We start from the raw sequence: 26,872 nt of genomic DNA, 5'->3' as shown, positions 1-26,872 counted from the left end.
TGTCTCTTTGTTATAAGACAGTAGTCATACTGGATTAAGGGTCCACCTTACTCTAGTATGACCTTGTAACTTAACTAATTATATCTGCCAATTATATCTCACATATATCTCTGCCAAATATATCTCATATTCTGAGGGACCAGGGATTAGGACTTCAGCATAGGAATTTAGGGGGAGTGCCATTCAACCCTTAACACCCCTGACCTTGTCCTTGGTTAGTTGCTGTCATCGTTAAGCTTCTCTTCTCTGTTCTTGTCCTACTAGTTTGGAATCAAGACCATGCTGGAAACAGAAGAAGGAATCCTGCTGCTGGTCAGAGCCATGGATCCTGCTGTGCCCAACATGATGATTGATGCAGCTAAGCTGCTTTCTGCTCTTTGTATCCTACCCCAGCCAGAGGACATGTATGTGACTGTGTCATTTCTCCTCCATTCTCTTTTCTACCATCTTCCCTAGTCTAGAGGAAAATTGAGTGGGTGTCCATGTTGTCTTAAATACTAAGACCATATCTCTTCGAAGACATGAACACTGTGAAATTTTAAGTTTATTTACTTTGAAAGAGAGAGACACAGTGTGAGTGGCAGAGGGGCAGAGAGAGAGAGAGAGAGAGAGAGAGAGAGAGAATCCCAAGCAGGTTCTACAATATCAGTGCAGAGCCTGATGTGGGTCTTGAAATCCAGAGCCATGAGATCATAACCCGAGCTGAAGTCAAGAGTTGGATGTTTCACCGAATGAGCCATCCAGCTGCCCCAACACTGAGAATTTTAATGTTTAAGAGACTGTTTGAGGCGCCTGGGTGCATCTGACTTCAGCTCACATCATGATCTCATGGCTCATGAGTTCAAGCCCCACATCTGGCTCTGTGCTGACAGCTCAGAGCCTGGAGCCTGCTTCAGATTTTGGGTCTCGCTCTCTCTCTGTTCCTCCCCTGCTCACATTCTGTCTCTCTCTCAAACATAAAGATTTTTTTTTTAATTTAAAAAAACACCGTTAGGTGTGTTGCACTATCATCAGTGTACTGTTGGTTATCAGTGGGATAGCAAAGCATCTCCTAGATCTCCATTTATGTGTTTATCACCTGGGACAAAACTTGCTTTTACTTTTTTTTTTTTTTAATTCAGAGGTAACACAACATTATTTTTTAAATTCAAACATAGAAACATATAAAGTAAAATTTCACAGCCTCATTCCTTTAGTATGCAGGGTTAGCCAGTATTAATGGCTTGTTACAATCTCATTTAATTATCTCTAGCACAGACAGATATTGTATTTCCTTGATTCTGAGATACCTTCTGCCAACCAAAAGATGGTATCTTAGAACTAAGGAAAGATGAAACTTTTTGTAAAACAAATCACATGCCTAGGATAGATTTTTACTTCCGTGGAGCAGTTTGGTTTAATACAAACAAAATGATACCATTCATTTCTTTTTACCTTTTTTTTTAAACTTAACAGTTGATCTTGGACATTTTTTCTCTGTAGTTACTTCTGTATCTACCTTATTATCTTCAGTGGCTATTTAGAATTCCATAGAATGTATGTTCCACAACTTATTTAACGGTCCCCCCCATTGCTAGACTTTTTAGGTAGACTTTTTTCCTTAGATTCTGGCCCCTGCTCTAGGTGATAACTTTTACTATTACAAATGATGCCATAATGAACACCTTCGTACGTATGTTCGTTCACATTTATGCATTTATGTTGGATAAGTTTCTAGAAGTAAGCCAAATGTTAAGTTCATTAAAAACTGATAACTATTAAATACCCCTCCAAAAGTGGTACCAGTTTATACTCCATAGAACAGGTGTCTTAATTTGGTATCCATAGATAACAGTCTAGGAATGGTTTTTAGGAAATATATTTCTCTAAGGAGATGGTTCTTAATCTTTCAGCAGATTCTGGCTCCTGCCCTAGGTGATGAAAATAATAATGGAAATCTGGGCTTGATAAATGTTCTTTTCCTAACTGATCTGTGCCACTGTATAATCTACCTGTTGTGCCTGTGTATGTTAGGGCACCTGAACATTTCTCTCCTTTTTCCTGGGCAGGAATGAAAGGGTTTTGGAGGCAATGACAGAAAGAGCTGAGATGGATGAGGTGGAACGCTTCCAGCCATTGTTGGATGGGTTAAAAAGTGGGACCTCCATTGCGCTCAAGGCAAGTATATCCTCTGAAACTGAGCCCAAGAATAGAAATCAGGGTGGAAGGACTTCAGTTCATTTGATGTTTTAATAGAACACATGGAATGGTTCCCAGGTATAGGCAATGCCCTCAGGGGTATTGCAGGTTTGGTTCCAGAACACTACAGTAAAACAAGTAGGTCAATAAAGTGAGGTAAATGAATTTTTTGGTTTCCCAGTGCATGTGTATAAAAGTTATGTTTACTCTGTACTGTAGTGTATTAAGAGTGCAATAGCATGTGTCTACAAGAACAGTGTCCATGCTTTAATTTAAAAAATATTTTATTGCCAAAAAATGCTATTATATGAACCTTCAGTGAGTCAGAATCCCTGATCACAGATCACCATAACAAATAAAATAATAATGAAAAAGTTTGAAATGCTCTGATTACCAAAACATGACAAAGAAGTGAGCAAGTCCTGTTGGAAAATTAGCACTGATAAACTTAACACAGAATTGCCACAGACCTTCAGTTTGTAAATGCACTGCAATAAAGTGAAGTGTAGTGAAATGAGATGTGCCTGTATATATTTTATAATTTAGGATTTGCTCTCTAACAAGGCAGAGAGAGAGCAGTTCTTCTTAGGAGCTGGCAAAAGAGCATGCTGTCTCTTTAAATGCTAGGAAAGCCAAGATCTAGAACAGAGTATACTGTTAAATTCTGGGACTCATTTAGACCTCTGAGCTCCCCAGACCTGGGCCCACATCAGGTCTAAATGGTGCCAGCAGAAAGTTGTTTTTGTAGTTTTGTACTATGTCTTGTGCATTACATTTGGGGTCCTCAGCATTCATGTAAAGAGAATGGAATCTTGCTCTGTAGAGATTACAGTGACAAGCTGCCAAATTTGATTATTTTAGGTGGGATGCCTACAGCTGATCAATGCCCTCATCACACCAGCCGAAGAACTTGACTTCCGAGTTCACATCCGAAGTGAACTGATGCGCTTGGGATTGCATCAGGTGTTACAGGTGAGATGCAGCTCTTCCTTAGAGAGGCTGGGCTGCCTGCCGCCTGTGTCTGATAGCTCTGTCATCTCTGGGGTCACTTTTGCTGTCCATTTAAGAACCAGGTTGAAAGGCTTGGGTTTCTGGCTGGCATAGGATACTTCTGGGTTCCCTGACTTGTACTTTTGTCATTGACAGGAGCTTCGAGAGATTGAAAATGATGATATGAGAGTGCAACTAAGTGTGTTCGATGAGCAAGGGGAAGAGGATTCCTATGACCTGAAGGGACGATTGGATGACATTCGAATGGAGATGGAATATCCTTTTATGGACTGGGTTCAAGATACATGAGACATTCATTGTGGATCCCTGCATGAAATGATGTGGGGTGATGACCCACAACAGGGTATCAGCCTGTGTGTTGTCTCAGTAGGTGAGGCAGGTATCTTTTGGTTGCTCTGGCTGTATTTACCTCACTATGGACCAGAGAAATTAGGAAAGGTGATCTGAGTGTTGCTCAGCATGGAAGTAGCCATCAAAATGTATATAGACCTCCTAGAACATGAGAGCTTGGCTTACTAAGGGGTAGAGCTGGTTTCTGGCAAACATGCACAAGTCAAGGAGTGGGCTTGTAATTTGCTTTCTTGTGGGCTCCCTGAGACTGACAGAGGGAGTAGTCTGACTGTGTATTTGCTATTTGACACATGACTTGTGGGCGGTGATCTTTTCATTTCTGTCTACTGCTTGATCTTGAAGCCAAGTACTAGGAATTTTCTATCTCTGTGTGTTGTACCACCAAACTCAATGGTTCCTTGGCCTCAGGAAGTTTATGGAGCTTAAAGTTTTGGGTAATGTGTACAGGGGAAACGACTGTTAGAATAGAAGTGGCATCTTGGGACTTTTCCCAAGAGTTGGAAGATCCACCTGTCAAACATAGTTTGTAAATGTATGCTTTCCTTAGCCTCTTCCCCTTTTCCACTGACTTCAGCGAAGTTTTCCAGATTCTCCTAAACACAGTAAAGGATTCAAAGGCAGAGCCACACTTCCTGTCCATCCTGCAGCACCTACTCTTGGTCCGAAATGACTATGAGGCCAGGTAACATGGTATACCTGTGAGAAGTATTGAAATTGAGCCTAAGTAGAGAGAGCAAAATTCTTAAGTTCAAAGACTGTAAAGGTAAAAAGGAAAGACAAAGACGAGGGTTATCGTTAATTTTTAGTCATATATAGAAAGAGTTGTCAGTTGTCCTTATAATCTGACTGAAGGGCAGCTCTATGGAAGAGGTTAGAGTGTAGAAGGTAAAATGACCTTCCCATTTTGGAGAGGGGCGATGGGGTGGGATAAAGATGGTAGCAAAGGGAGGAACTCATTTAAGGTTCTTTCGGGTTGCCTAGAAGTAGAGATTCAGCAGTAGTGCTATCACGGAAAGGATCAAGCCTGCAATGGGAAATGATTGGCATTAGGAGGGATGGCCACAAGTTTTGATTATCTGAAGTAGATGGAGTAAATGCTGTAGAGTGAGCAGTTGCCTAGTCTGGCAACATTCTGCTGTGAGTTTTACGAAAAGGTCTTCTCTGAAATACTTATCCTCAAGTCCCTCATTGATGAAAGCAGTTAACTTTTCAGGAAACTGAGTGCTTCTGAAAATTATATGTTGGTTTTCATTTGATAACTTTGTTCTCTTTCTTCCATAGACCGCAGTACTATAGGCTGATAGAAGAATGTATTTCTCAGATAGTTCTGCACAAGAATGGGGCTGATCCTGACTTCAAGTGCCGGCACCTCCAGATTGATATTGAGGGGTTGATTGGTAAGCACATTTTTCTATCTGCCTCCTTAAGACATTGTTTCTACCTTTCATTTTGTATCTTTCTTCCAATGAAAGATTCAGAGAAGATGTATTTCTAGTCTCCAGGTATTTCCATTTTTGTCCTTAGGTGATAACATCTGTGCTAGGAATATACAGACCTTGCGGTTATTTCTGTCTACTTAAATATAAAAATGTACCCCTACTCACATATCACCCCACCTTTTGAAGGGACTTTAGCTGTCATCTGACTCCTGCTGGTCTCAGAGGTTTGTAAGTACCACATGTAGGCACTCACCATGCCACCAAGCATGGCAGCCTTACCACATCGCAGGCACCAGAAATTCTGTGTTGAACTCAATAGTAAGTTTCATTTCTTTGTCTAGTGCAGAACAGTAAGAAGGATAATAAAAGTAAGCAAATGGACAGAAGACTGCCTTTTGGCAGGGCTTAGGTAGTGAGAGGGAAAGACAAGAGAATTGGGAACTCTACTGACTCTTCTTTCTTTTTTTCAGATCAAATGATTGATAAAACAAAGGTGGAGAAATCTGAAGCCAAAGCTACAGAGCTGGAAAAAAAGGCATGTATGAGAGAGGAAAAAAAAATCGGTTTGTTTTTTCTTTTTAAAGGATTATGGTTTTTTCTAACATGTGCAGTTGTTACCTGTGATACTTAGCAAACATTCAGCATACAGTAGCAGTTCCGAGGGGAAACCTTTCTGGTATAGGTTAGTCACTGGAGAAACTGAGTGTGATCTGGCAGTTGGTGGTACACAGCTCTTGAGACCATGGGTAGGACAAGAAAACACAGATGGTTCTCATGAACAATAGTGACAGTAGTTTTGCTGGCATCTGAGACCTCTTACACCTAGAACAACAGGGACTGGAATATGTCTGAAGTTTTTTTTCCCTCTTTAGTTGTTATGGACTCCTATTTTGGTTGATAGGGTTTTGCTCCTAGAGGCTGCTGGGATTGTACACCATAGCTGCTCTATTTAAATGTCTTAACAGTGTTAAAGGTCTTCAAAATCTTAGGTTTGTTTGATTGCTTGGTTTTTAATTGAAGTATAGTTGATATACAATGTTAGGATAGTTTTAGGAGTACAACACAGTGATTCGACAACTCTATATATTATGCTGTGCTTGCCACATGTGTAGCTAGCATCTGTCATACAACCCTATTATAGTGCCACTGACCATGTTCTCTCCGCTGTGCCTTCCATCCCTTAACTGGAAGCCTGTACCTCCCAATTCCCATCATTTTGCCTACCCACCACTCTCTTTTGCTCTGCAAACACCTGTTTGTTCTCTGTATTTATGGGTTCATTTCTGCAGGGTGTTTTTGTTCATTTGTTTTTTTTAGATTCCACATATACATGAAATCATACAGTATTTGTCTTAGCTTGTTGTTGTTTTTATAACTTCCCAAATTAGCTAGACTGTAGAAATGATCCTGACTTTCCCCTTCTTTAACCTTGATTTTAAGGTTAGAATCATGGTGGTCTTTTTTGCCAGGCATTCCCTGGGAAAGTGAGCTCTATAAAGGATTGGGACAAAATAGTGAATTTGGGGGAATAACACGGTGTTTCTTTCTGGAATGGAGAGCTTACTAAGAGCCTACTTCCTTTATCCTTTTAGCTGGACTCAGAGCTAACAGCGCGACATGAGCTACAGGTAGAAATGAAAAAGATGGAAAATGACTTTGAGCAGAAGCTCCAGGATCTTCAGGGAGAAAAGAATGCCTTGGATTCTGAAAAGCAGCAGATTGCCACAGAGAAACAGGACTTGGAAGCAGAGGTGTCCCAGCTCACAGGGGAGGTAATGCCTGAGCAGGGAAGGCAGAGTGACCTCTCAGCCATCAGCAGCCTCATCACGGGGCCTGTTTGCAGCAACTCTCAGGGAGGGTTCAGATACCAATAGGTAACCTAGTTAGATGGTGCATATTTTTAAAATCATTTAGTGTTCTTTTGTTTTATTTTGAGGTAATACATAAGATGGAAAACTTGGAAAATACTAACAACATAGAGAATAAGAGGAGTCACAGTACTACCCAGAATTAAAACTAAAAGTCTTCTAGTAAATTCAGGATTAAAATCCAAATTAACTCTTCAAATATTTGTTAATTTTCTCTTATGCTAGCATTTCTGGATAGATTTATCCCCATACTCTCTGTATTTATTTTTTTATTTTTCATTAAAAAAATTTTTTTTACATTTATTTATTATTGACAGAGAGAGACAGAGCACGAATGGGGGAGGGGCAGAGAGAGAGGGAGACACAGAATCCGAAGCCGGCTCCAGGCTCTGAGCTGTCAGCACAGAGCTCAACGCAAGGCTCGACCTCATGAACAGTGAGATCATGACCTGCACTGGAGTCGGATGCATTAACTGACCAAGCGACCCAGGCACCCCTGTGGTTACAAATACTTAAATGTGATATCTGATAAGTTGATCACTTAGGTGGTTGTATCACTAGAATATATGATTTACTTGAATTTTGTATTTTCTAATTAAAGGGAGAATTTAACATAAAGGTTGAAGTTGCCTTTTTAATGCAAATCATGCTAAACTAAGAACGTGAAGGCCTGAATTCTAGTTTTGGCTCTGTGCTTAAATACCTCTGTGACTTTAGGTATGACTTTAGGAGTCTGTCTGATTCCATTGAGTGTCAAATGTGTGAAATGAGAATCTTGGATTAAGTACTTTCTTAGGTCCCTTCCAACCCCAGTAGTCCCTGAAGTGGACAGAGGAGTACTTGCATTGTTGTTGTTCATCTAGGTGGCCAAGCTGTCTAAGGAACTGGAAGACGCCAAGAAAGAAGTGGCCTCTCTCTCTGCTGCCGCTGCAGCTGCCGCTGCTGCTGCTGCTGTTGTCCCTCCTAGCAGTGCTCCTGTCCCCGCCACCCCTCCTTGCCCTGGTGACTCTGGCGCTATTGTCCCACCCCCAGCCCCTCCTTTACCAGGAGTGGTTAGCAAAACACCCCCAGCTCCTCTTCCTGGAGGTGGTACCATTCCTCCTCCACCACCTCCCCCTCCTCTGCATGGAGGCACAGCTGATATCCCCCCACCCCCTCCCTTGCCTGGGAGTACTGCTAGTATCCCCGTACCCCCTCCTTTGCCTGGGGGTGCTGATATCCCCCCACCCCCTCCCTTGCCTGGGAGTACTGCTAGTATCCCCGTACCCCCTCCTTTGCCTGGGGCTGCTAGCATCCCCCCACCTCCTCCTCCCTTGCCTGGAGGAATGCCTCCTCCCCCTCCCCCTCTTCCTGGTGGTCCTGGAATCCCTCCACCCCCTCCATTTCCTGGAGGTCCTGGAATCCCTCCACCTCCACCTGGCATGGGTGTGCCTCCACCTCTGCCTTTTGGATTCGGAGTTCCTGCAGCCCCAGTTCTGCCATTTGGATTAACCCCAAAGAAGCTTTATAAGCCAGAAGTGCAGCTCCGAAGGCCGAATTGGTCCAAGGTGAGAATTTCTGTCTGTTTTTTCATTAGTAGATATTAAGAAACCACATGAGTTTTCTGCTTTGTATTTTGTGCCCAGGTGGGCTTCCCTTTCTTGTGGCTAACATCTGTCTTCAGGTTACACTCACCTTCTGTTTATTGAGCACATTAGGCATCTTCTATATGCCAGACATCACTTTAGAGTGTTGTTTGAGCCCTATTCTTCTGCTACAAAACCTAAACGTTTCCTTAAGTTAATGTTTTTGACCTTTTTTCTGAGGTTATGAGTTCCATTGTAACACACAGTTTGATAATAGTCATTTCACCAGTCTGCAAGCTACTGACAGTATTGCTGATCTGGAAAGTTGTGGCTTTTGGATACATCCTTTACCTCTCTCTGCCTTCACTGAGTTACACAGGACACGTTTGCCTGGCGCAGTATTGGCTCCACTGTGCATTTGAGGCCCCTGTGATTGCTGCATTAGCTTTCTGCGTACAGAAACCAAGTTAAAGGAGCTTAGTGACATACTCCTTAAATAAATTTGTCGTTGTTAAATTGTTTTTTTTCCATTTGTCATAGTTAATAGCTAAATGGATGGGGAAAATGTAGAGCAAGGGGAGGTATGAAATAAAGCCTCAATACTTTTAAAACTAGAGGACTTGAGGTTAGGAGGAAAAGTGGCATAACTGAATCCAGCTCTTGAATAATCACCAAAAAACAAGCAAACTGGGAGCACTGTCTCCTGATCCTCCCACGAAGAACGCCGCTGTTCCGTGTCTTGGGTTTGTCTTACTCTTATTATGACATCGCTAAGAACCACTACACACCTCTTTTGCATCTTAATCCATTTTCCAGGATGGAAAGTCCAGACCTCAGCTTAGTAACTCTCAACACCCTGCCTTTATTCACAGTTTGTCGTTGAGGACCTGTCCCAGGACTGCTTCTGGACAAAGGTGAAGGAGGACCGTTTTGAGAACAATGAACTTTTCGCCAAACTTACTCTTACCTTTTCTGCCCAGACCAAGAGTGAGTACCTTCCTCTTTTGTGCCCAGGGCCAGTGTAGGACTTGGAGTATCCTTTAAGTGGGTTTCCCATTCTTTTCCCATCCCTAGGTGAGGGTTGAAGAGAAATGGTTTTTCCCATAAGGAAGAAATTAAGATATTTTTGTAGTCTGGGGATGCTGAAATTGGGAAAGAAAACTATTGGCATTTTGGCTCCCCCCCCTCTTTTTTTTCTTTTTTGCATATGGGTATTTTGTGTCAGTATAACTTGTTAGTGATATGGGATTAAGGTGACAAGAAGCTTAGTCTAGGCCCATTTTGATAATACTCTTGAACAGATTTTGGCACTGTCTTTTAAGGTGCCATCCTAGACCTACAGACTCAGTTAATAAGGGTTGGGCTGAGTTTTGAATAGGTTAGGTGGTTCACTGACTGTCAGTAACAGAGAGTCATGTGTGATTCTTTTTTTTTTTTTTTCCCCTTCCATTTCTTGTCAATATCTGATGTTTTTCTCTTCCTGGCCGTTTGCCCTTCCAGCTTCAAAAGGTAAGAATACAGAGGAGCCTTTTAATTGGGTATCTTGAACATTAGAGCACGTAAAGCAGGTGTAAAGGGATTTCTCTTTAGAAGACTAAGAGCAGATTGGGGATTGATGGGATTGGATTGATTTCTCTTTTGCCCTTTTTTTTTCTTTCTGCCACACCTGAAATACTAATCCCATCACGTTACATTTCTGTTGGGTTTTGTAGTCTTTAACTGCTTTAACGTGTATTACTTCTTGGATGTTTGAAGAAGCCTTAAGACATAAGCAGGATGTGCTTTATCTCCATTCTGTAGCATGTTTGGACTGAGTGGGTAGCTTGTCCAAGGTTAAATAACCAGATCCAGGGATCATGTCTTCTGGTCCATGTTTTTTTTTTTGGTATAAATTCTTGCTTCTTCACCTTTGTATCTTCCCCTTTGTTCTAGAAGAACTGATCTGTTTTGTCCTCTTCTTTCTTCACTTCCTAATTCTTGTGGTTTTGTGCTGCCTTATGATGGGGCACTCGTAGTTATTTCCCCCTGAGGAATACAGTATTTGAATTTAATGACCGTTACAGCCTAATAATTTTATGTTTCCATCTTAAAGCTTTTTTTTTTTTTTTTTTTTTTTTTTTACTTAGAGGTATATTGCGACCCTAGTGATGAAAACTAAGTGCAACTAAGTGATTTGATGGAACCAGGCTGCACTTCATTCTAATAAGGAGCTTAACATTGCTAGTTGCCTTTGGTGGCCCCTAGGTATGTGCGTGTATCTGAGAGTGTGAGATTGCTATGCCCAGGGCACAGTGGCCTAGTACTCCAGAAGAGCTGTCATCTTCTGAACTAAAGCCAGGCGCAGTGAGTGGATTACTTCCACCCTCTTAGTGAAAAATAGAGTGACAATGACAGCTTACCCTACTCTTGTGTATCACTGAAGACTAGTTGACAGAGAAACTCAAAGTCAAATGATTTCCTAATTTTTAAGGTCACAGAAGGTAGCCCTTTGTTGGCCTCTGGCCTAAGTCCCGTTCTTGCATTGTGCTCTGAGTGCCACTGCACATGCACAGTGGCCGGGCCCCTTTCCTCCCGCCTTGGTCACCTCCTACTTTGTACATTTGTGTTACTATTGATGAGAGTGGGAATTTCTGCAGATAGTGGTTTTCCTTGGCATTTTATTCCCACTATAAATTAAGAGATGGTGCTTTCGGAGTGCCGGGGTGGCTCCGTCGGTTAAGCGTTCGGCTTTGGCTCAGGTCATGGTCTTACGGTTCATGGGTTCGAGCCCCGTGTCGGGCTCTGTGCTGACAGATAGCTCAGAGCCTGGAGCCTGCTTCACATTCTGTGTCTCCCTCTCTCTCTGACCCTCCCCTATTCCCACTGTCTCTCTCTGTCTCTCAAAAATAAATAAAGGACATAAAAAAAAAGAGAGAGATGGTACTTTAAAAATAACCACGCAAGACCTTATCTTTTGTCATTTTCAACATTGTAACTAAACTTTTTAATGCTCCTTCAGTTCTCAGATTCTGGCATAGAAACTACCTTCTTTTCATTTACGTTTCTAAGTTTCTACCAGCCTTGGTTCTTTTTTTAATTTTCTAAATTATTTTTAGAAAATTCAGTATCTTAATCTGAAAAAGAAGTGAATATGAATTAGTTTGGTTTAGTGGGGTATTGATTTTCATGTAGTGATAATTCTCACTTGTAGATTGCTGAGTGCATGAGCAAGGGGTAGACAGAGAGGGAGAATCTTATGCAGGATTCAGGCTCAGCATGGAGTCGGACATGGCAACTGACTGACCCACCCAGGAGCCCCTCTGGCTAGTTTTGAAATCTTGTTAGTTTCAGTTAGCATTTTCAGGTATTAAATTGGTACACTGTCTTAATTACTTTGCTTTCCATTAGGAAACAATAGAGGATATGTTTGTGAAAACTACAGAATCATGAGCAGTTTTTCATACATTCTAAATCTTAATGACTTAAAGAAATTCCTGGGGGAGTTTTTTCCCCCCTGTCAAATAGAATCCTAAGTACTTAACTGTTTACCCAACCTTAAGTTGCCTATAGCACTCGGATGCAATAGGACATTCCTGCTGCTTGTTGCCCTTGCTACATCTATGTTTTAATTCATTTCCCACCTCCAAAAAGAAATGGCTCCCTGCTTTAAAAATTATTTCTTCTTTGGATTTTTAATGTTTGACTGACTTCAGTGCTGTCCAGTTAATTTTCTTCTCTGTCTGCTTTCTTTCCCATTGAGTTAGTCTGTGAATCTCTGGTAATCCAAGAGGTATTTGAATATTGGGGCTTGTTTATCACCCTTGGGAACAGGATGGTTGAATAAATACCATATGCTGCAGGGGCCTCAGGTAGCAAGTGGAAGTGCTCTGTAGGGACCCTTTGCCATGTATAACTCCCACTGTGATCAGGATAACTAATGTGCCCTTTCCTTTCCTGATGGCAGTTTTGAACTTCCTTCCCTTGGTGCTTCAGGCTGGCAAACTCAGTGCATATTGTTCCCAAGTAGCCCCCTTGCTCACAACATACCTGAAAAAGAACACTTGAGTGAAAAAAGATTTTGAAGATCTTAGTTAAAATTTATATCAGTAAGGAAATTCAGGCTCTAGCAACTTCAGAAGTAGGACTCCAAGGACCCACATCTCATTATAAAAGCAAGGTTTCATTTGATTCTGGTGCTTTAAGCACGTCCATATAACATTTCAGAATATGTTCATCCTTAATTCTTTTTTTCAGGTAGGTAAGCAGTTTCACTTACCAAGTCTTTTATTCATAGTCTTAATATTCATGTTGTAATTAAACAATAGCTTAATACTTTATTACCACTTTGTAAATATTTTGTCTTTCAGGTAAAGAAGGAGAGACCTAGCTTGAATAACTTTTACACGTCTGTATAGTAAGTGCCAGAGCCAGGATTCACACTCTAGAGTGTCTGATTCCAAAGTCCTTGCTCTGGCCCTTTATGCTCCAGAAGTGTAGGTCCCTGCCCTACATGATTCTGGAAAGTTAGATCCAGCCAAAGATGAACAAGTAGTTTTGCAACTACTTCATTCATCCGGACACTTCACTTCAGTCCTTGAATTGACAGTGACTCTTACTACAAAAAAGTAATAACAGATTAGGGAAAGTAGATGAAATACTGGATATGTGGGGTTGAAGAAGAAGAGATGTTTTGATTCTAGTATATTCAGCTGTAGCAAAATGAATCCAGTTGGAGAATTAAGACCTGCGCATTTACTACAGTAAAAGTTCTCTTTAGATGATTTCGGCCTCATAGTTGCCAGGCTTGATGAGGAAGTTATTTGGACAGTAGGTTTTCATGATATTGCATTATTTCCTTTCTCATTTGCTAAACACAAGTCTCCATTACTCACTAGACATAGCTGTATCCCCCTTTTATTTTACTGATCCCTAAGGCCTCTTGTATACCTACTCCAGGAATAAACCTTAAAGAAAACACCCACCTCAGTCTTTACATCTGCCGCCTGTTGTCAGAGGTCTCCAGCCACTTCATCATTGCCGTTCAGGAAGATGTGAGCCTTTTAAATTAAGAGTCCAGAAAGAGGAACCAGTCCTCAAGTGTATACTACAGGTTCTCTTAATCATTTTTCTCTCTTAAAGATTAGTCTCTTGTTTCTGAACTCTTGACTTCCTATAAATCACAAGTTAGCTTAGTTGATTTATTCCTTGCCAGGGAATAGTATGAATTCAGATTTGGTAGATAGTGCTATAAAAACTTCTAGTCCATTTTACTTTCTCACTCTCCTTATGGTGATCAGCAAGGGGTCTTTTATCATGTTCTCTTTCTGGACTCTGCCTCTTGAATTCCTTGGGAACATGTTCATTAGTTAAATTTTAATTTTTTTCATGTTTTCCTAAGGAGCATCATCACCATGGTGACCCCAGGTCATTATTTGTATGTAGGAGATCAGTAGTTTTTCATTCAGCTTTCCTTCTCTTAACTCTATTTTGTTGATGTTGATCCCATGAAAAATATTATCCTTGGAATGGTGTAGGAAATGATAACTGATGTCCTCAGTACAGTGACATTTTCCTTTTTAGGTTTATTCCTTCCTTCAAAAAATGTTTTGGGCTTATAAGATCCACAAGCTAATCTCCCTTAGTGGTGTGCATTGGATGCACAGACAATTTGTATTGTTAGACTCTCTCTCCCTGTTAAAGTGTGAGGGGCGCTGTGGTAACTTTGGGCATCAGAACAGTTCTCCAAGTGGTTATCAGGAGTAATTAAGAAAGAACTCTGGCTTAAAATAGTAAGATCTTGACCAAGTGCTGCAATTTCATAAACAGTATTTTCATTAGGATCTGCGTGCATCAAGATCCCAAGGTTTGTGCTGTTGTTGCACAAGCCAGAACTGTTGGTAATAGTTGTCTGTTGCTCTCCCAGAACTTTTCTTGGTTCAGGCTTCAAGGGGAGCCAGTGGTGGGGAAGCAATCCCTTCTTTTCCCAGTAAGGGAAGGGTCTTTCCTTTTCCCTGTGATCCTCTTCTGTCCACTAGGGGGCACTCCTTCAGTTGGATTTTTATCAGGAAATGTCCAAGTGAATCTTTACAGTTTCTGCAACTCTAACCCCTAGAAACAAGATTTTGTAAGAGCTTAACATGCTCCACCTTATTCAGCGAATCTCTTGGCAAAAAGATGTCTGTTCCATCAGTTCCTAACTGCTCTCCACAAGTATAGGATTAGGGCTCCAGGTGGTATTCAAATGAATATTTGTTGGGATTGTTGTCTTTTAATTATTAATTTTATTGGCTTCGGAGTATGATCAGTCTATTAGTGCAGAGTATTGGGAAGTTACATAATACCAGATGGCACTTCGTCATCATCCAAAAAAACCTGAATCTGCTGTCACCTAGGGTAATGAGGAGCCCTGAACATTTGGGTTGTCCTCTCCCCATCATCAGGGGGTATAAAAGAAAGAACCCAAACTACCTCTTTCACATACCCCGGTCTACTCTCAACCTTTTCATCACCATTTGCCTTGAATTCACTGGACCTAATATGCTATTTATCTTGGTTTATATTACTTACTACAGGTCATCCTCATGTCCCATACTTGAGTCCCCATCAGGGTCTGTGTATTTCCTATCCAGTCTCCTCCTTTGATCCTATTTAAGGACCTGAAACCCATTCACTGTGCCCTCTGGAATCCATGGTCCAGTACTAGCAAAATCTTAGATGACATCAACTTCACCTTGTTGATCTAAGAGAAACCTGGCTTTCCCTCAACTCTGCTTTCCTCCTCGCCTTCTTGCCTTCTTGCCTTCTTGTGTGGTGGGTTTTTTCCTCCTATAAACCTCATCTTAATGGACCTGGACCCAGAGATGGTGTAGATTTCCTCTTTGTTGCTTTTGCCACTTTCAGATCATTCCACCTTTCTCTTGGCCAAAAACCCATAATTTTGAATCTCATGACATCAAATTTTATCACTCAGTTCCTCTCTCAGTGCTGGTCATCTACTAACATCCCAAGTTACTCTCTCTCTCAGCCAGGTTAGCAACTGACTACTCTTTGCAGTACTTGAGTACCGCTTCCACCTTAATTCTTAGCCATTTCTATATAAACGGGTCATGATCCTGCCAGTATTTGACTTCACATTTCCTTGAATTCTTCTTTTCCAGTGATCTTGTCCTCTGCCTTGTCCATTCCCTCCTACAGTCATCACCCAAACCGTACTCTCCACAATCTTAATTTCATACCACCCATGTTCTTTTTACCTCTCTCTCTAGTATCCTGACTGCCATAGTCCTCCAGCTCCCCTGGGAATTGGAGTCCATTTGTCCTACCACCTTTCAGGGTCTTTCTGTTCCTCGATGACTTCATTCTCCTCCACAGCTAAAATTCCATGGTTTATCATCATAATAATTATTCTCTTGAATGTTTTCCTTTCTGAACCTCTCTCTGATTTCATCATAGTTGATTCGCAAAACCAGGACCTCTTTACCCTGTACCGGTAGCTGTGCCAATGAACGTGACTGGAGAAAAACAAACATTTGGTCCTCCTTCATAGATTTTGTTCAGAGGCTTTCAGGACAGCAAGTGCTTTTACCTTTTCTCCTTCCTCACTTTCTCCTTCTGGCTCTCCTCTGTTCAGTTTGCAGGTGCTTAGCCCTTATTGCTCCCAGGCAGATATTAAACATTTCGAGTCCCTTCAACTTCGTATTCTCCGAAATGATAATTTCACACTTTTTCTCTCCTCAAAGGCCCAACATCTCCCTCATTCTCAGTCCTCCTACTTCACTGAGAAAACCGAAGGCCTTAGAAGACACACTTCTGTAGACTTGCACCATTATTGTAACACCCACTCTCTGTCTTCCTCCGTCTTACCATGGTCCTGACTAAGGCCACTTCCTGTACTATTATGATATCTTCATTTCAACAAATTCATAGGATACACTAAAAATATTTTTAAAAAATCTCCCTCTCCCTGCCTGGAGTGACCATGGTTAACATACCTTTCAGCTGCATGTGTTATTCTAATAAAGGAAAGGACAAAATCCTTTTCTCTTGTATTCAGGTGGGAAAATGTGGGAAATTTTCCAATAGAATCTTAACTTTAATTGTAACTTTAAGGGATAGGGGAATTAAGAGATAAAATTAAAAAATGTGAGTGTATACACGTATTTTTAATGTAATCTTTGTGATGCCATGTGGTAGATACAGTTGTGCATTTTTCTGAACATGTTTCAGCATCTTTTGACAGCATTACATACAGATGTACCCCCATTATTTTTAGTGGATAGTTTGTCAAATGAATATATCTAAACTTTATACATTTGATATCTTACTGAGAAGTTACCAGCTTTTTAGATTATAAGCAGTGCTGCAGGAAAAACATTTTATATTTATCTCTGTATACTTGCACAGTGAATTCTTAAAAATAAAATTTCTGGGTCCATATTGCTAAATATAGGATTGTACCAATTTATCTTAGTTATTGTTGTGTGATAGAGGAATGTGGTACCTTGTTTAATCAGACTACTAAGGAGACTGCACCAGAGATTTTCCTTCATACCTGACTCTTTCCTCATCTATAAAGAAAGACGGATTAACTAAAAGATACCTCTTAGCTTGAAACTTTTGGTTTTGTTTTTCTTTTTTTTTCCCCCCTTCTTTTTGCTTGCATAAGTTGTCTTTGGAGTTATCTGTTCATCATCTCAGACTCTTGACTGTTTGCTAAAACCTTCTTATGTTGTTTTTTTCTCAGTTTCATTCATTTTCCTGCACTGAGGTCAGGCATTAGAAATTGCTGCTTGCTTACAATTAGTGTTTGGGGGTACAGAACTAAACTAGTGCAAAACTAAAACTTTTTTATGAAGACTGCTGGTGTAATTTTCACAGAAGACTTACTGGTGGAGATTTAAGGGAGGGTGTCATCAGATAAAGATAATTAAACTTTAATTCCTTCTAAACTGGAGGAATTTGATATATCTGCAGAGTGCACTTTTTCCTTTTCGCCACCAGATGGCACATGGACCTCTTCTGTTTTAGTTGTGTCATTGTCACGTCTGCGGGTGATGCAGTCACGCTGGAGAGAGACAGCCTCTGTGGTTTTCACATACAAACTGCGTGTTATGCTGCCCTCTACCTGTAAGGAAAGATATTTGGAGGACTGATCGGTAAAATTAAGACCAGAAGCTGTAACCTGCCCTTTTACAAAAGGATCTTGTCCCCTTGCAGCTAGTATCTTTAATAGGAGCAATGTTTGTCATTTGTGGTTTTGGAGGGCACAGAGGCTGGAGAATATTTCTCTTTTTATTTTAGTGTGATAGCTTCATGAAAGCATAGTCTTCCTTGTAGAAGGCTTAAAGGGAAAATTGTTTTTTGCCAGCTTGGTAATTGATTCTTTACAAATTTACGACCTCCTGATAAAAGTATTCCCAGCCCTGTCTCTTCTCTGCTGAAAAGTCCCTTCAAAGCTCTTCTCTGTTGATACTATACTCCTGACTTCCCAGAGGTAGTAGTATACTGAGCAAATTTCCCTCAGGAATTCTCCTGGCCTATTTGGGGTAGAATTTGCTGTGACACAAAAGCTTCTGGTGTCAGCCCTTTCCTGTCGCTTTTTAACTCCTGATTGCCCCTGAAATAATTCCAGTTTTAGAGCCTGTTTCTAACTATTCAAACTTTAGTGTGTGCCTATATTACTGTTCTGGACATGCATAGACTGAAACTATATCTTTTAAACCCAAGGCACCATCCAGCATTATCTGCAGATTTCAATTTGGTATCTTTCAGAGTAGGTATTATCCTTGTTTTTATGGAGATCATACAAGATAAGTTAGCAGGCAGTCTGACATTTTCTATTGACTTCTGACATTTTGGAGGCTCTAATTCAGGGGCACTTGTTTTTACAAAATTTTTCCTTGCCATCTTCTGGCCAGGTCTTGTTAGGTATCTTCAAAGGATATTTTGAAGAAGTTCTCTGGAGTCCGTGGAGCTAGGAACCACTTAGAGACTGATGATGAGGCTGGAGGGTATGGGTGGCAGGCAGATGATGGGAAATCCCTCCACTTGTACAACAGAGAGCAGGTTGTGCACGAGCCAGAAGTCCAGATCGTGATGAAGGGGCTACACTTGGGCAGACATAACTCTTGTTCTTGCTTAGTTATTCCTTCACCATGGAGACCTGGAGTTGGTAGAGATAAGGGATGTGTTCAGGAGGAGGAATGGGATCTCCAGGAAGTGTCAAGAGCAGAACTGGGCTCTGTCATAAGCAGGAGAGCTACCCAGTGCTTTTAGGTTGCTACATGCTGGAGCCCAAAGCAGCTGCCTCATGGGAACAGCCCTATTCTCAGCATCCTTTATATGCTTGGGAATTGTTGGTTGTGAACTTACTCTTCTACTAATATGGGACCAAGCTTCTTGTAAACACGGGGTTATATTTTCAGGGAGTACTAAGGATACTCTCCTCCACCACAGGATGCTTCCTCTGGGGCTTTCCGGCTTCTCTGTTACCTGTTTTTCTGCACAGGTAATCTAGGTAGTTGAGAAGTCAACAAGGTATGAAGTCTCGTAACCACGCTAGTGTTCATCTATCCCATTCTTGCCCTCCTAGTCCTTAGAGGCAGTCGTTTTTATTAGTTTCTTGATTATGCTTTCATTGTGTTTAAAAATGCAATTATAAGCAAAAACTCATTATCCTCCATTCCCTTCCCAAAAGGTAGCATCCTATCTTTATTGTTGTGTACCTCCTGTACCCTGGAGATTTTTCATGTCAGTATATAGAGATCTTCCTCATTAAAAATAAGTCTAATTTTCAGCAAGAATGCATTGCTTTTCTAATGAACACTAGAATAAAACAATAATATGGGAATAAGGTAATCTGTCTTTTTTTTCTGAAACAGCTGCAAAAATTTAATCTGACTGCATTTAGAGCATGCATATGTGTTCTCTTGTTCTCCCTGCCAACTCTGTTATGTAATAAATGATTGAACATACCAACTCTATAAATGTATGGCAGTTCATACTGGAGCCTTCCAGCCATTGTGGTGTGGAGAAGAGAGTCTTACAAAGTTCTGCTATGGGCCCGTCCGGACTGGAGCTGATTCTGGAGCATTATGTTCCTGAGGAGGAGCAGAGCTTTGTATCACTAGCATAGGGAGGCTACACAATAGGAGGGATATGGTCTTCAAAGGAGAGGGATGGCCTACCTCATTTATTTCTTCCTTCTTAGTTTTTGTTCTGGAGAGAATTGTTCTAGAACTTAGTATACTGTTCTATTTAAGAATTCCGGCACATTGCCTTCAGAGCAACTTGGAAGAACACTCATGATACGGTATTAGGTGGGAAAAGCAGGAAACCATTTTGTACAACCCTTACTGCAATTTTGTTTTACAGAAAAAAATGCAGAAGTAAAAGATTGGAAGGGAATATACCAGAATACTATGACAGATTTATTAGGGTGCTACATTTCTTTTCCTACTAATTTCTCCATAATGTAGTCAGGTTATTTTTTAAATGGGAAGATCAAAAGAGTTAAGAAAGTTTGCCAGTGGCCATGATGCTGAAAAGGGGGTTTTAGAACTACTTGAGCCTGAGTGATTAATGTTTACAAAGCAGAGTGCTAATACCCAGTTCTACAGAGCAGGTAACAGCATCTGTATTTCACTCCGCATAGTAATCCTAGCCTTGCCTGTCTTTGAAAAATCAGATTCTAATTTTAAAAACTATTTGTTTTTCTCTCAGCAACTTTGAGTGAGGGAACCCCAGTTATACAACAGAAGAACATTGTTAACCCCATGTTTGCAAGATGCAGTGGAACCTTTCCTCCTCTCTGATCCTGTATTAATCTTAACTCTGCTCTTACAGTCTGTGATGGTTTTGTTATCTGTTAGATTGGAAGCTAAGGCGCACGCATGTGTGTTTAAATTTCCTCTTGTCAGGAAAAATAGCTAAAATCCTTCAAAGAATGACCCCCTTTTCCTGTTATGCTTTCATTCCTATTCTGCTTGCATTTTTCTTTTCAGCCACGGGGTGTGCGCAGTTGAGCTGTTTTGGCTCCGGCTCCAGATTGTGATGTCAGAGACTAGGGATTGGAGGAGAGTATCAGGTGACTTTCAGTAACTGTGATGACAGTCCTGCCCTCATCCCCACCCCTTTCCCCCCACCTCCCTCGGTTTTCCACACCCTTTCCTGGCTTCCACCTTAGGAACAAAGGGAAAAAAACAGCAGTGTGACGAAAACCAGCTGCTGCCTTTGCAGACTCAGGCGGAGGGGGGGGGGGGGGCTGGGTATTTATTCCTTGTGTTCTCTTTGTTAGATATTAACCCCATTACTTCCCCTCCCAGGACCCTGACTAAAATGGAGGTTGTTTCTAGGATCCTTTGTTTCTGAAAATAGCTTAGAAATGTGCACTTTACTCAGGATTTAGGACAGGTACAGTAGAGATTAAAACTGCTCCAAGAACCTAGAAAATAATGAAGGTATTTTGCCTTATTAATCTGACTCAATACTCTGGTTTCTCTTCAGATCATATAAATCTTTCACCTTTTACTGACTCAATACCATTTGATATCAGATGCTGTGTGTCATAATCTGTTATTTCCAGTCATTGAACAGTGCTTCTTCCTAGTAGGTGTTTTATTTCATAACTAAGAAATGGGAAGTATAGAATTAATATGTCCTTTGTTTATTAAGATCTCATAGCAAGTAAATAGCAAGCCAGAATTTGACCCCAGATCTGTTAGGCTCAGAATCTAGGATTTAGGGGAAGGGAGTGACGAGAAGGCAGGTGTGTTCAGAGATGCCTGCTTCTAGGGACTGTCGTGACACTGGGCCAGCACCCTTTGCTTTTCACCAGTGACCAGTCCTGATTTCTTTAAAAAAAAAAAAAAATGAATCTACAGGGAGAAAATGAGATGAGGAGAACATAGAAGCCAAAAGAGAATTTAAAAATAGGTCAGCCGCTTGCAGTGTGTCGCTCTTATTTATAGCCTAATTGATTTCCTTTAAGAAAGGCAAAATCATTATACCTCGTGCCCTATTTTGATGCCTTTTCTCCTGTCCTCTAGCCTTACTGTCTCTTGTCTGTCCTTCCAGGCCCCAGTCAGCCACTTCCCTGAAGCTCATCTCTTCCTTAGCATTCCCTTGTTGAGTCACCTTCCTGGGTGTGCTGGGAAAGCGTCTGTGAGACATTCAGGGACTTTTTGTCCGAGTGATCAAGTGTTTTGAGAAGTGCCCAGATTTCTAAATGCTTTTCTGCCACCCTTTCAGACTTCCATTTGCTCCCTTCTTCCTAATTCTTCGCACCTCATTTCTGTACCTTTGGAATTCAGTCCCACTTTGTTCTTGTCCTTCAGGTTTATCCATTTCTACCAGTTTATCCCATCTCCTTAAAGCTTGCATATCCATGTGGTTGTCTGTTTCTGTGGGATTTAGCAGAGGGGTATTTGTTTTGCCGGGAGGTCAGTGGTAGGAGTCTGGTTTTCCCTCCTATGGTATGTACCTACAAGTGGCTTGGAGGTGCTGAATTTTTCCCTCATGTGTATTACAGCTGTGGGAAAATGAAGTAGAACTCCTCTCTAGGGGCAGCTTCTTATATTAGCACATGAAAGGGCCCTCTTGTTCTGTCTTTTCCTCAGAATCAGAGAGCTTATGTAGAGCTTGGTAGACATGGCTTATGGTACACCAGGAGGACTTGGTGATTCTTAGCTATGTTGCCCTCACAGAAAGTTTGTTGTTATTACCTGCGGATCTCACCAAGTGTTAAGATCTTTTAGATAAGCTAGGGAGATCTAGGATTCTTCCCCCAATGCCCTATTTCATCAGAGAGACTCTAGTGATAACAGAGTCCACTTTTTTTTTTAACTTTCTGTTGTGATTTTGTGCTTACATGTATATCCTGCCATTATATCACTTCATGGATGTTGGAATAGCTGACAGATTTGTGCCACCTCATGCAAGTGAGTGGAAGCCATTGGTGACTTGGATCTACAGATTTCTCAACAGGTTTCCACTTTTTCCACCTTCAACCTGTGTTCTCTTTTAGTCATAGAGTACTTGAGTTTCTCAAGGGAAATGCAGCATAAGATTAATAGAGGGTGCTCCCTGCAGAATAGGGACAAATGCCTCAGGCTTTATCTTGGGCAGAGAGTGGAGTGTAGTCCTGAGTCAGTGAGTGAGCCTGAAGGTTCGGTGGAGTTGCTTTATAACTCAGCCTGAATCTTTCAGCCCTGCAGATGTAACTGGCTTTACAGCCCGGCTGTGTTCTCAACAATATTTTCCCAGAGTCCTTTTCCCGACGTCACTTACTCATTCCCACCTGAAATTCTTAAGAACTTAGCTTCCAGGATGTCAGGCAACTCCCTTCTCCTCCATTTCCTGTTTGTGGTCTTCATTGAGAGAAGCCTGCCACAGGAATTCCTGGGGAAGTGATGGCTACAGCTGTGGGGCTTGGGGGCCATTAGCTCATTCCTGCAGTTGGGGAATACTGTGCTACATAGGACCTCCCTTCCCTTCCGCTCTCCCCTTCCCTTCCATCTCGGGCCCTTAGAAACTGTTACTGCTCAGAATACAACAGTCGCTAGGACTCTGCCACTGATTCTGTGCCTTGGCTCTTCTCTATCTTCACAGACTGGACATTATGTTCCTTCATGCCTCAGTCTGCTTGAATTTTCAAATTCAACAGAAGAATCAAGATTCATGACAAAATTAGGTTGGGTGGATTCTTTTAACACAGGCAAAAATAGGGAAGAAGGAAAAATGGGGTCCTTCTCTTGGACAGCAGGGGGTGCCCTTTCCCTTTGCTTTATTGTCTGGCACTCCCTACTGCATTCAGCCATTTTAGACAGATTGTTTTTGCTTCCAGCTAACTCCATTTTGTGTTTGTGACGCAGGAAAAAAAGAATAGGGCAAGGGAGGAGCCCAACTGGGGGTGGAGTGAGACAGGCTGAGACGGAGCCACAGACCCCTTTACTCAGCACTTGCTCACCAGGGACTTACTTGCTGCAGTCTGCCTGCATCCCAAGCCACAGACGCAGCACGGCCCCGCCCTGTGAACAAAGAACACAGTGTGTCTGGCTGCTGGACACTTAACAGTGACCAGGTGCTGACTTCTGAGATAGCAGCGTGGCATCCCCTCTCCCTCTTCAAGGATCTGAGCCTGCATTTAGGTGGTTTATTTCTTACAGAGATCTTGAGGCTGGTTTTCTCAATTATAGGATCAGCTAAGAAAAGGTACCCTTTACACTCACTTATCTGAGATCAGATGCCCTAATGACTCCAGGGAAGCAAATCTGACTTTTAGAAACAGCATTTATATTTTAAAAGGTAAAGAAGCAAGCACACATGTGCATATGTTATACATGCATACATACATACACACATATCTATGTGAAGAGTATGAATACCTATGTATCCCCATCACCCAATTTAAAAACTCCTAGCTTGTCTTGTTTCACTTCCTTGCGTCAACCTTTCCCTAGTCATACGAGTTATTTAAACCATATCCTACTTAGTTCTAATATTTAATTCTTATGGAGTTCAGAATGCATATCAAAAACTGAAGACTTTTTTAATAAAAGAACTATATTACCATTATCACATCTAAGAAAGTTACTTATTATCATCAGATATCCACTCACTGTTTCTCAAATTATCTTCTAGGTGGTGGTGGTGTTTTTTTTATAGTTTGTTAATCTGAATCAGAACCAGATAAAGTCCCTACATTACAGTTGGTTGATGTCTCTCTAGGTCCCCCTCCAGCCTATGTACTTTCTCTCTTATTTTTTTGTCTTGCTATTTGTTTATAGGCTTAATTTGTTAGGAAAAAGAGAGGGAGCCTCAGGTTGGGACTGGGAAAATACAGAGCCAGATTCCTCTTCATAGAGCACAGCTTCCCATCTTCACGATTTCCCCCAGAGGTGGCAGGAGGGGAAGTTAAAGGGGAGTGCTCTGCAACCTTCATCGAAAAGCCTAAAGTCTCTTACTGGGGAGTGGCTGGTTTCTCCTGACACGATAACTTGTTGCCCAGTGTCTTTAGAGGAATTTGCAGACTTATCAACAGAGTAGACCCTGCTCTTTTCTAGGAATTAAAGGAGTGCTTTTGAGCTTTGGGACACTAGATTTACGTTGTTGCGTGATAACTATGTTCCTTAGGGTGAGTTCACATCTTCCACTTTATCTCTCAACTACTTTCCTTTTTCTTCAGTGGCAGTGTTGTTTCTCCCTGACCAGACCTAATGAATTAGCGGTACTTCCTAGACTGTGTCACAGAAAAATTGTATGTTGTGTTGGTGATGGACACATGTAAAAACTCTTTCATGGCTTCAGTACTATAACCCCACTCTGGCCCATGCGCTTTTTGAAGATTATCTTTTGAAGCTGATTTAGATGTAGATGATGAGGTGAAAGCTTTTGCTTGATGCTCTTTCTCTCCCTTCTGAAGTAGGTCATTGACTGACAGCAGCTGCAGCACGCAGTCTGTTCGCTTGCTCTGGGGGAGAGCATAGGGTACTTCAGAAGGGAGTTGCTGGGTCTGACTTCTTGGCAAGACTGGCAGACACTCGCAAAGTCTGCTCCTTCGAGACTAGGTTGGCGGTGTGCCTACTTTGGAAGCTGTAGTTGCCATTAGCAAAAGTGCTTAGATCTGCTAAAGAGGTCAGGGTTGCAGCAGCTAGTCATGGACGCTGGCACTGACATGCTTTTCTACTTAAGAGTTGGCTGAGTGATAAGGGTTTTTTTCTGCTTTTGTCACTGGAAGGGCACAGTCATTTGCAGATGAGATTCTCCGCCTTCCCTCTGTGCTGAGGGGCTGTATATACTCACTTATGGTTTTGTCCCATGTGAATTTCATACAATTCTACAAACTGAAATTATTCAGCTCTTGATGTCATTTTTAGTGTGAGACATGGTCTGAGGACTTTGTTCTGGGCTTCCCATCCTTGCTTGGCAAAAATGGGAGGTGGAACCCAAGCACTAGTAAGTTTATGTGTCGAGTGCTATAATAGTTCTAACTGATTGAATTATCCTGTCATTTCCACATTTTAGTTTTTTGCCTTTATTTTTTTATTTAAGTAATCTCTGTGCTCAACATGAGGCTCAAACTCCTGACTCCAAGATCAGGAGTCAGCTGCGCTACTGACTGAGCCAGCCAGGCACCCCTTTAATTCTGATCTTTACTACTGGTTGTCAGTGGGTCTCCCCAATCTACCTATACAGTGTCAAAGCTGAACCTGTGCCAGCTGTTTAAGAATATGAAAATATAGGTGGCTTCCAGACTCATTCCCATCTTACCTTTCTCACAGTTCCCTGGTGGGTGACACCTCTAAAAATGTACATGTTAGATAATGTAACTATGTTAACATATCAAACTATTTTAGTTTTGTCCATGTTCGTTTGTGGTCTTGGTCTATACTGTATAGGTAGCATTTATGTTGTTGTAATCAGAGAAGCGTGTGTGTATCAGTCTTCTTTATTTCTTCATTTTCTTTGAAGTATACAAATCATATGTGTAGAGGTCAAGGAATTTTTAAAGTGTTAAAAATGCAATTTTTATTGATGTAGTGGACACCCAGATCAAGAAACAGAATATTACTAAGACCTGGAAATTGCTTTGACCTCCTTCCGGTTATAGCTGATCCCCAGTCTTCCCATCCTGGCCCAGAGTAAGCATTATTGTGATTTCTAGCGCCACAGATTTCTCTTAACTGGCTTCTTTTCCATGGTGTATTTACTGGTTTGCTCGCTTCTACAATATACATTAAGTACCTTCAGAACTGCTAACTCGTACTGCTTTGCAATGTGCATCTACTAAGCAGAGTTCACTTTTTTTTAGGCCAAGCCTGTTTGATTCTTTTTATTAGATAACTCTCATATCCATCAATTTATGTCTCCAGCCCCACCATAACCAGACCGTGCCTTCATTTCTTATCTGAAATAGTAAAACCTCATGTCTTTAAAGGTTTTTATCAGTCTCCTTGACAGTCATTTGTGTTACACAGTAATACTTTGCGTACTATACTTTTGCCTCTTTTTCTTAATTTAGAAATGAAAGACTTTATCTTTTGCATTTCTGCTAGGAAAGTCTGGATATTGATACTACTGCCCTTCCCTTTCCTCTTCCAGATTATCATTATCTAATTTTTAGGGGTTTTTTTTAATAGTTTATTGTCACATTGGTTTCCATACAACACCCAGTGCTCTTCCCCACAATGCCCTCCTCCATCACCACCATCTCTTTTCCCCGCTTCCTCTCCCCCTTCAACCCTCAGTTCATTTTCAGTATTCAGTAGTCTTTCAAGTTTTGCGTCCCTCTCTCTCCCCAACTCTCTTTCCCTCTTCCCCTCCCTATGGTCCTCTGTTAGGTTTCTCCTGTTAGACCTATGAGTGCAAACATATGGTATCTGCCCTTTTCCACCTGACTTATTTCGCTTAGCATGACACCCTTGAGGTCCATCCACTTTCCTACAAATGGCCAGATTTCATTCTTTCTCATTGCCATGTAATA

At 41.3% G+C, this 26,872-nt stretch overlaps 1 protein-coding gene and 2 long non-coding RNA genes across 7 annotated transcripts in view; 1 reads left to right on the top strand and 2 right to left on the bottom strand.

Moving 5' to 3' along the window:
- Positions 1 to 26,872, top strand: part of DIAPH1 (diaphanous related formin 1) — a 101,502-nt gene that overhangs the window by 32,397 nt on the left and 42,233 nt on the right. For 2 of the 4 annotated variants that reach the window (XM_029942091.1, XM_029942088.1), the window contains 11 exons: positions 265 to 404; positions 2,049 to 2,157; positions 3,040 to 3,150; positions 3,325 to 3,443; positions 4,106 to 4,222; positions 4,822 to 4,937; positions 5,450 to 5,514; positions 6,572 to 6,751; positions 7,711 to 8,394; positions 9,285 to 9,399; positions 9,913 to 9,921. In XM_029942091.1, coding sequence (XP_029797951.1) covers positions 265 to 404; positions 2,049 to 2,157; positions 3,040 to 3,150; positions 3,325 to 3,443; positions 4,106 to 4,222; positions 4,822 to 4,937; positions 5,450 to 5,514; positions 6,572 to 6,751; positions 7,711 to 8,394; positions 9,285 to 9,399; positions 9,913 to 9,921 — 1,765 coding nt within the window. The remainder of the gene's footprint in view (positions 1 to 264; positions 405 to 2,048; positions 2,158 to 3,039; positions 3,151 to 3,324; positions 3,444 to 4,105; positions 4,223 to 4,821; positions 4,938 to 5,449; positions 5,515 to 6,571; positions 6,752 to 7,710; positions 8,395 to 9,284; positions 9,400 to 9,912; positions 9,922 to 26,872) is intronic. The other 2 variants (XM_029942092.1, XM_029942089.1) reach the window with 1 other exon arrangement.
- On the bottom strand, positions 9,998 to 13,424 carry LOC115294315. The gene is made up of 2 exons (XR_003909808.1): positions 13,374 to 13,424; positions 9,998 to 10,437 (listed from the first exon to the last, which is right to left on the bottom strand). It is a non-coding gene; the product is annotated as an uncharacterized LOC115294315 (long non-coding RNA).
- LOC115294313 lies at positions 18,165 to 19,670 on the bottom strand. 2 transcript variants are annotated; one of them, XR_003909805.1, is made up of 3 exons: positions 19,578 to 19,670; positions 19,366 to 19,490; positions 18,165 to 18,553 (listed from the first exon to the last, which is right to left on the bottom strand). It is a non-coding gene; the product is annotated as an uncharacterized LOC115294313 (long non-coding RNA). The 2 variants fall into 2 exon arrangements; XR_003909804.1 differs by lacking the exon at positions 19,578 to 19,670 and having other exon boundaries at positions 19,366 to 19,565.

Source organism: Suricata suricatta, chromosome 6 (assembly GCF_006229205.1).
Source record: "Suricata suricatta isolate VVHF042 chromosome 6, meerkat_22Aug2017_6uvM2_HiC, whole genome shotgun sequence".
NCBI lineage: Eukaryota > Metazoa > Chordata > Mammalia > Carnivora > Herpestidae > Suricata > Suricata suricatta.
Note: the sequence above shows the minus strand (reverse complement) of the source record. Positions and strands in the feature narration are given on the sequence as shown.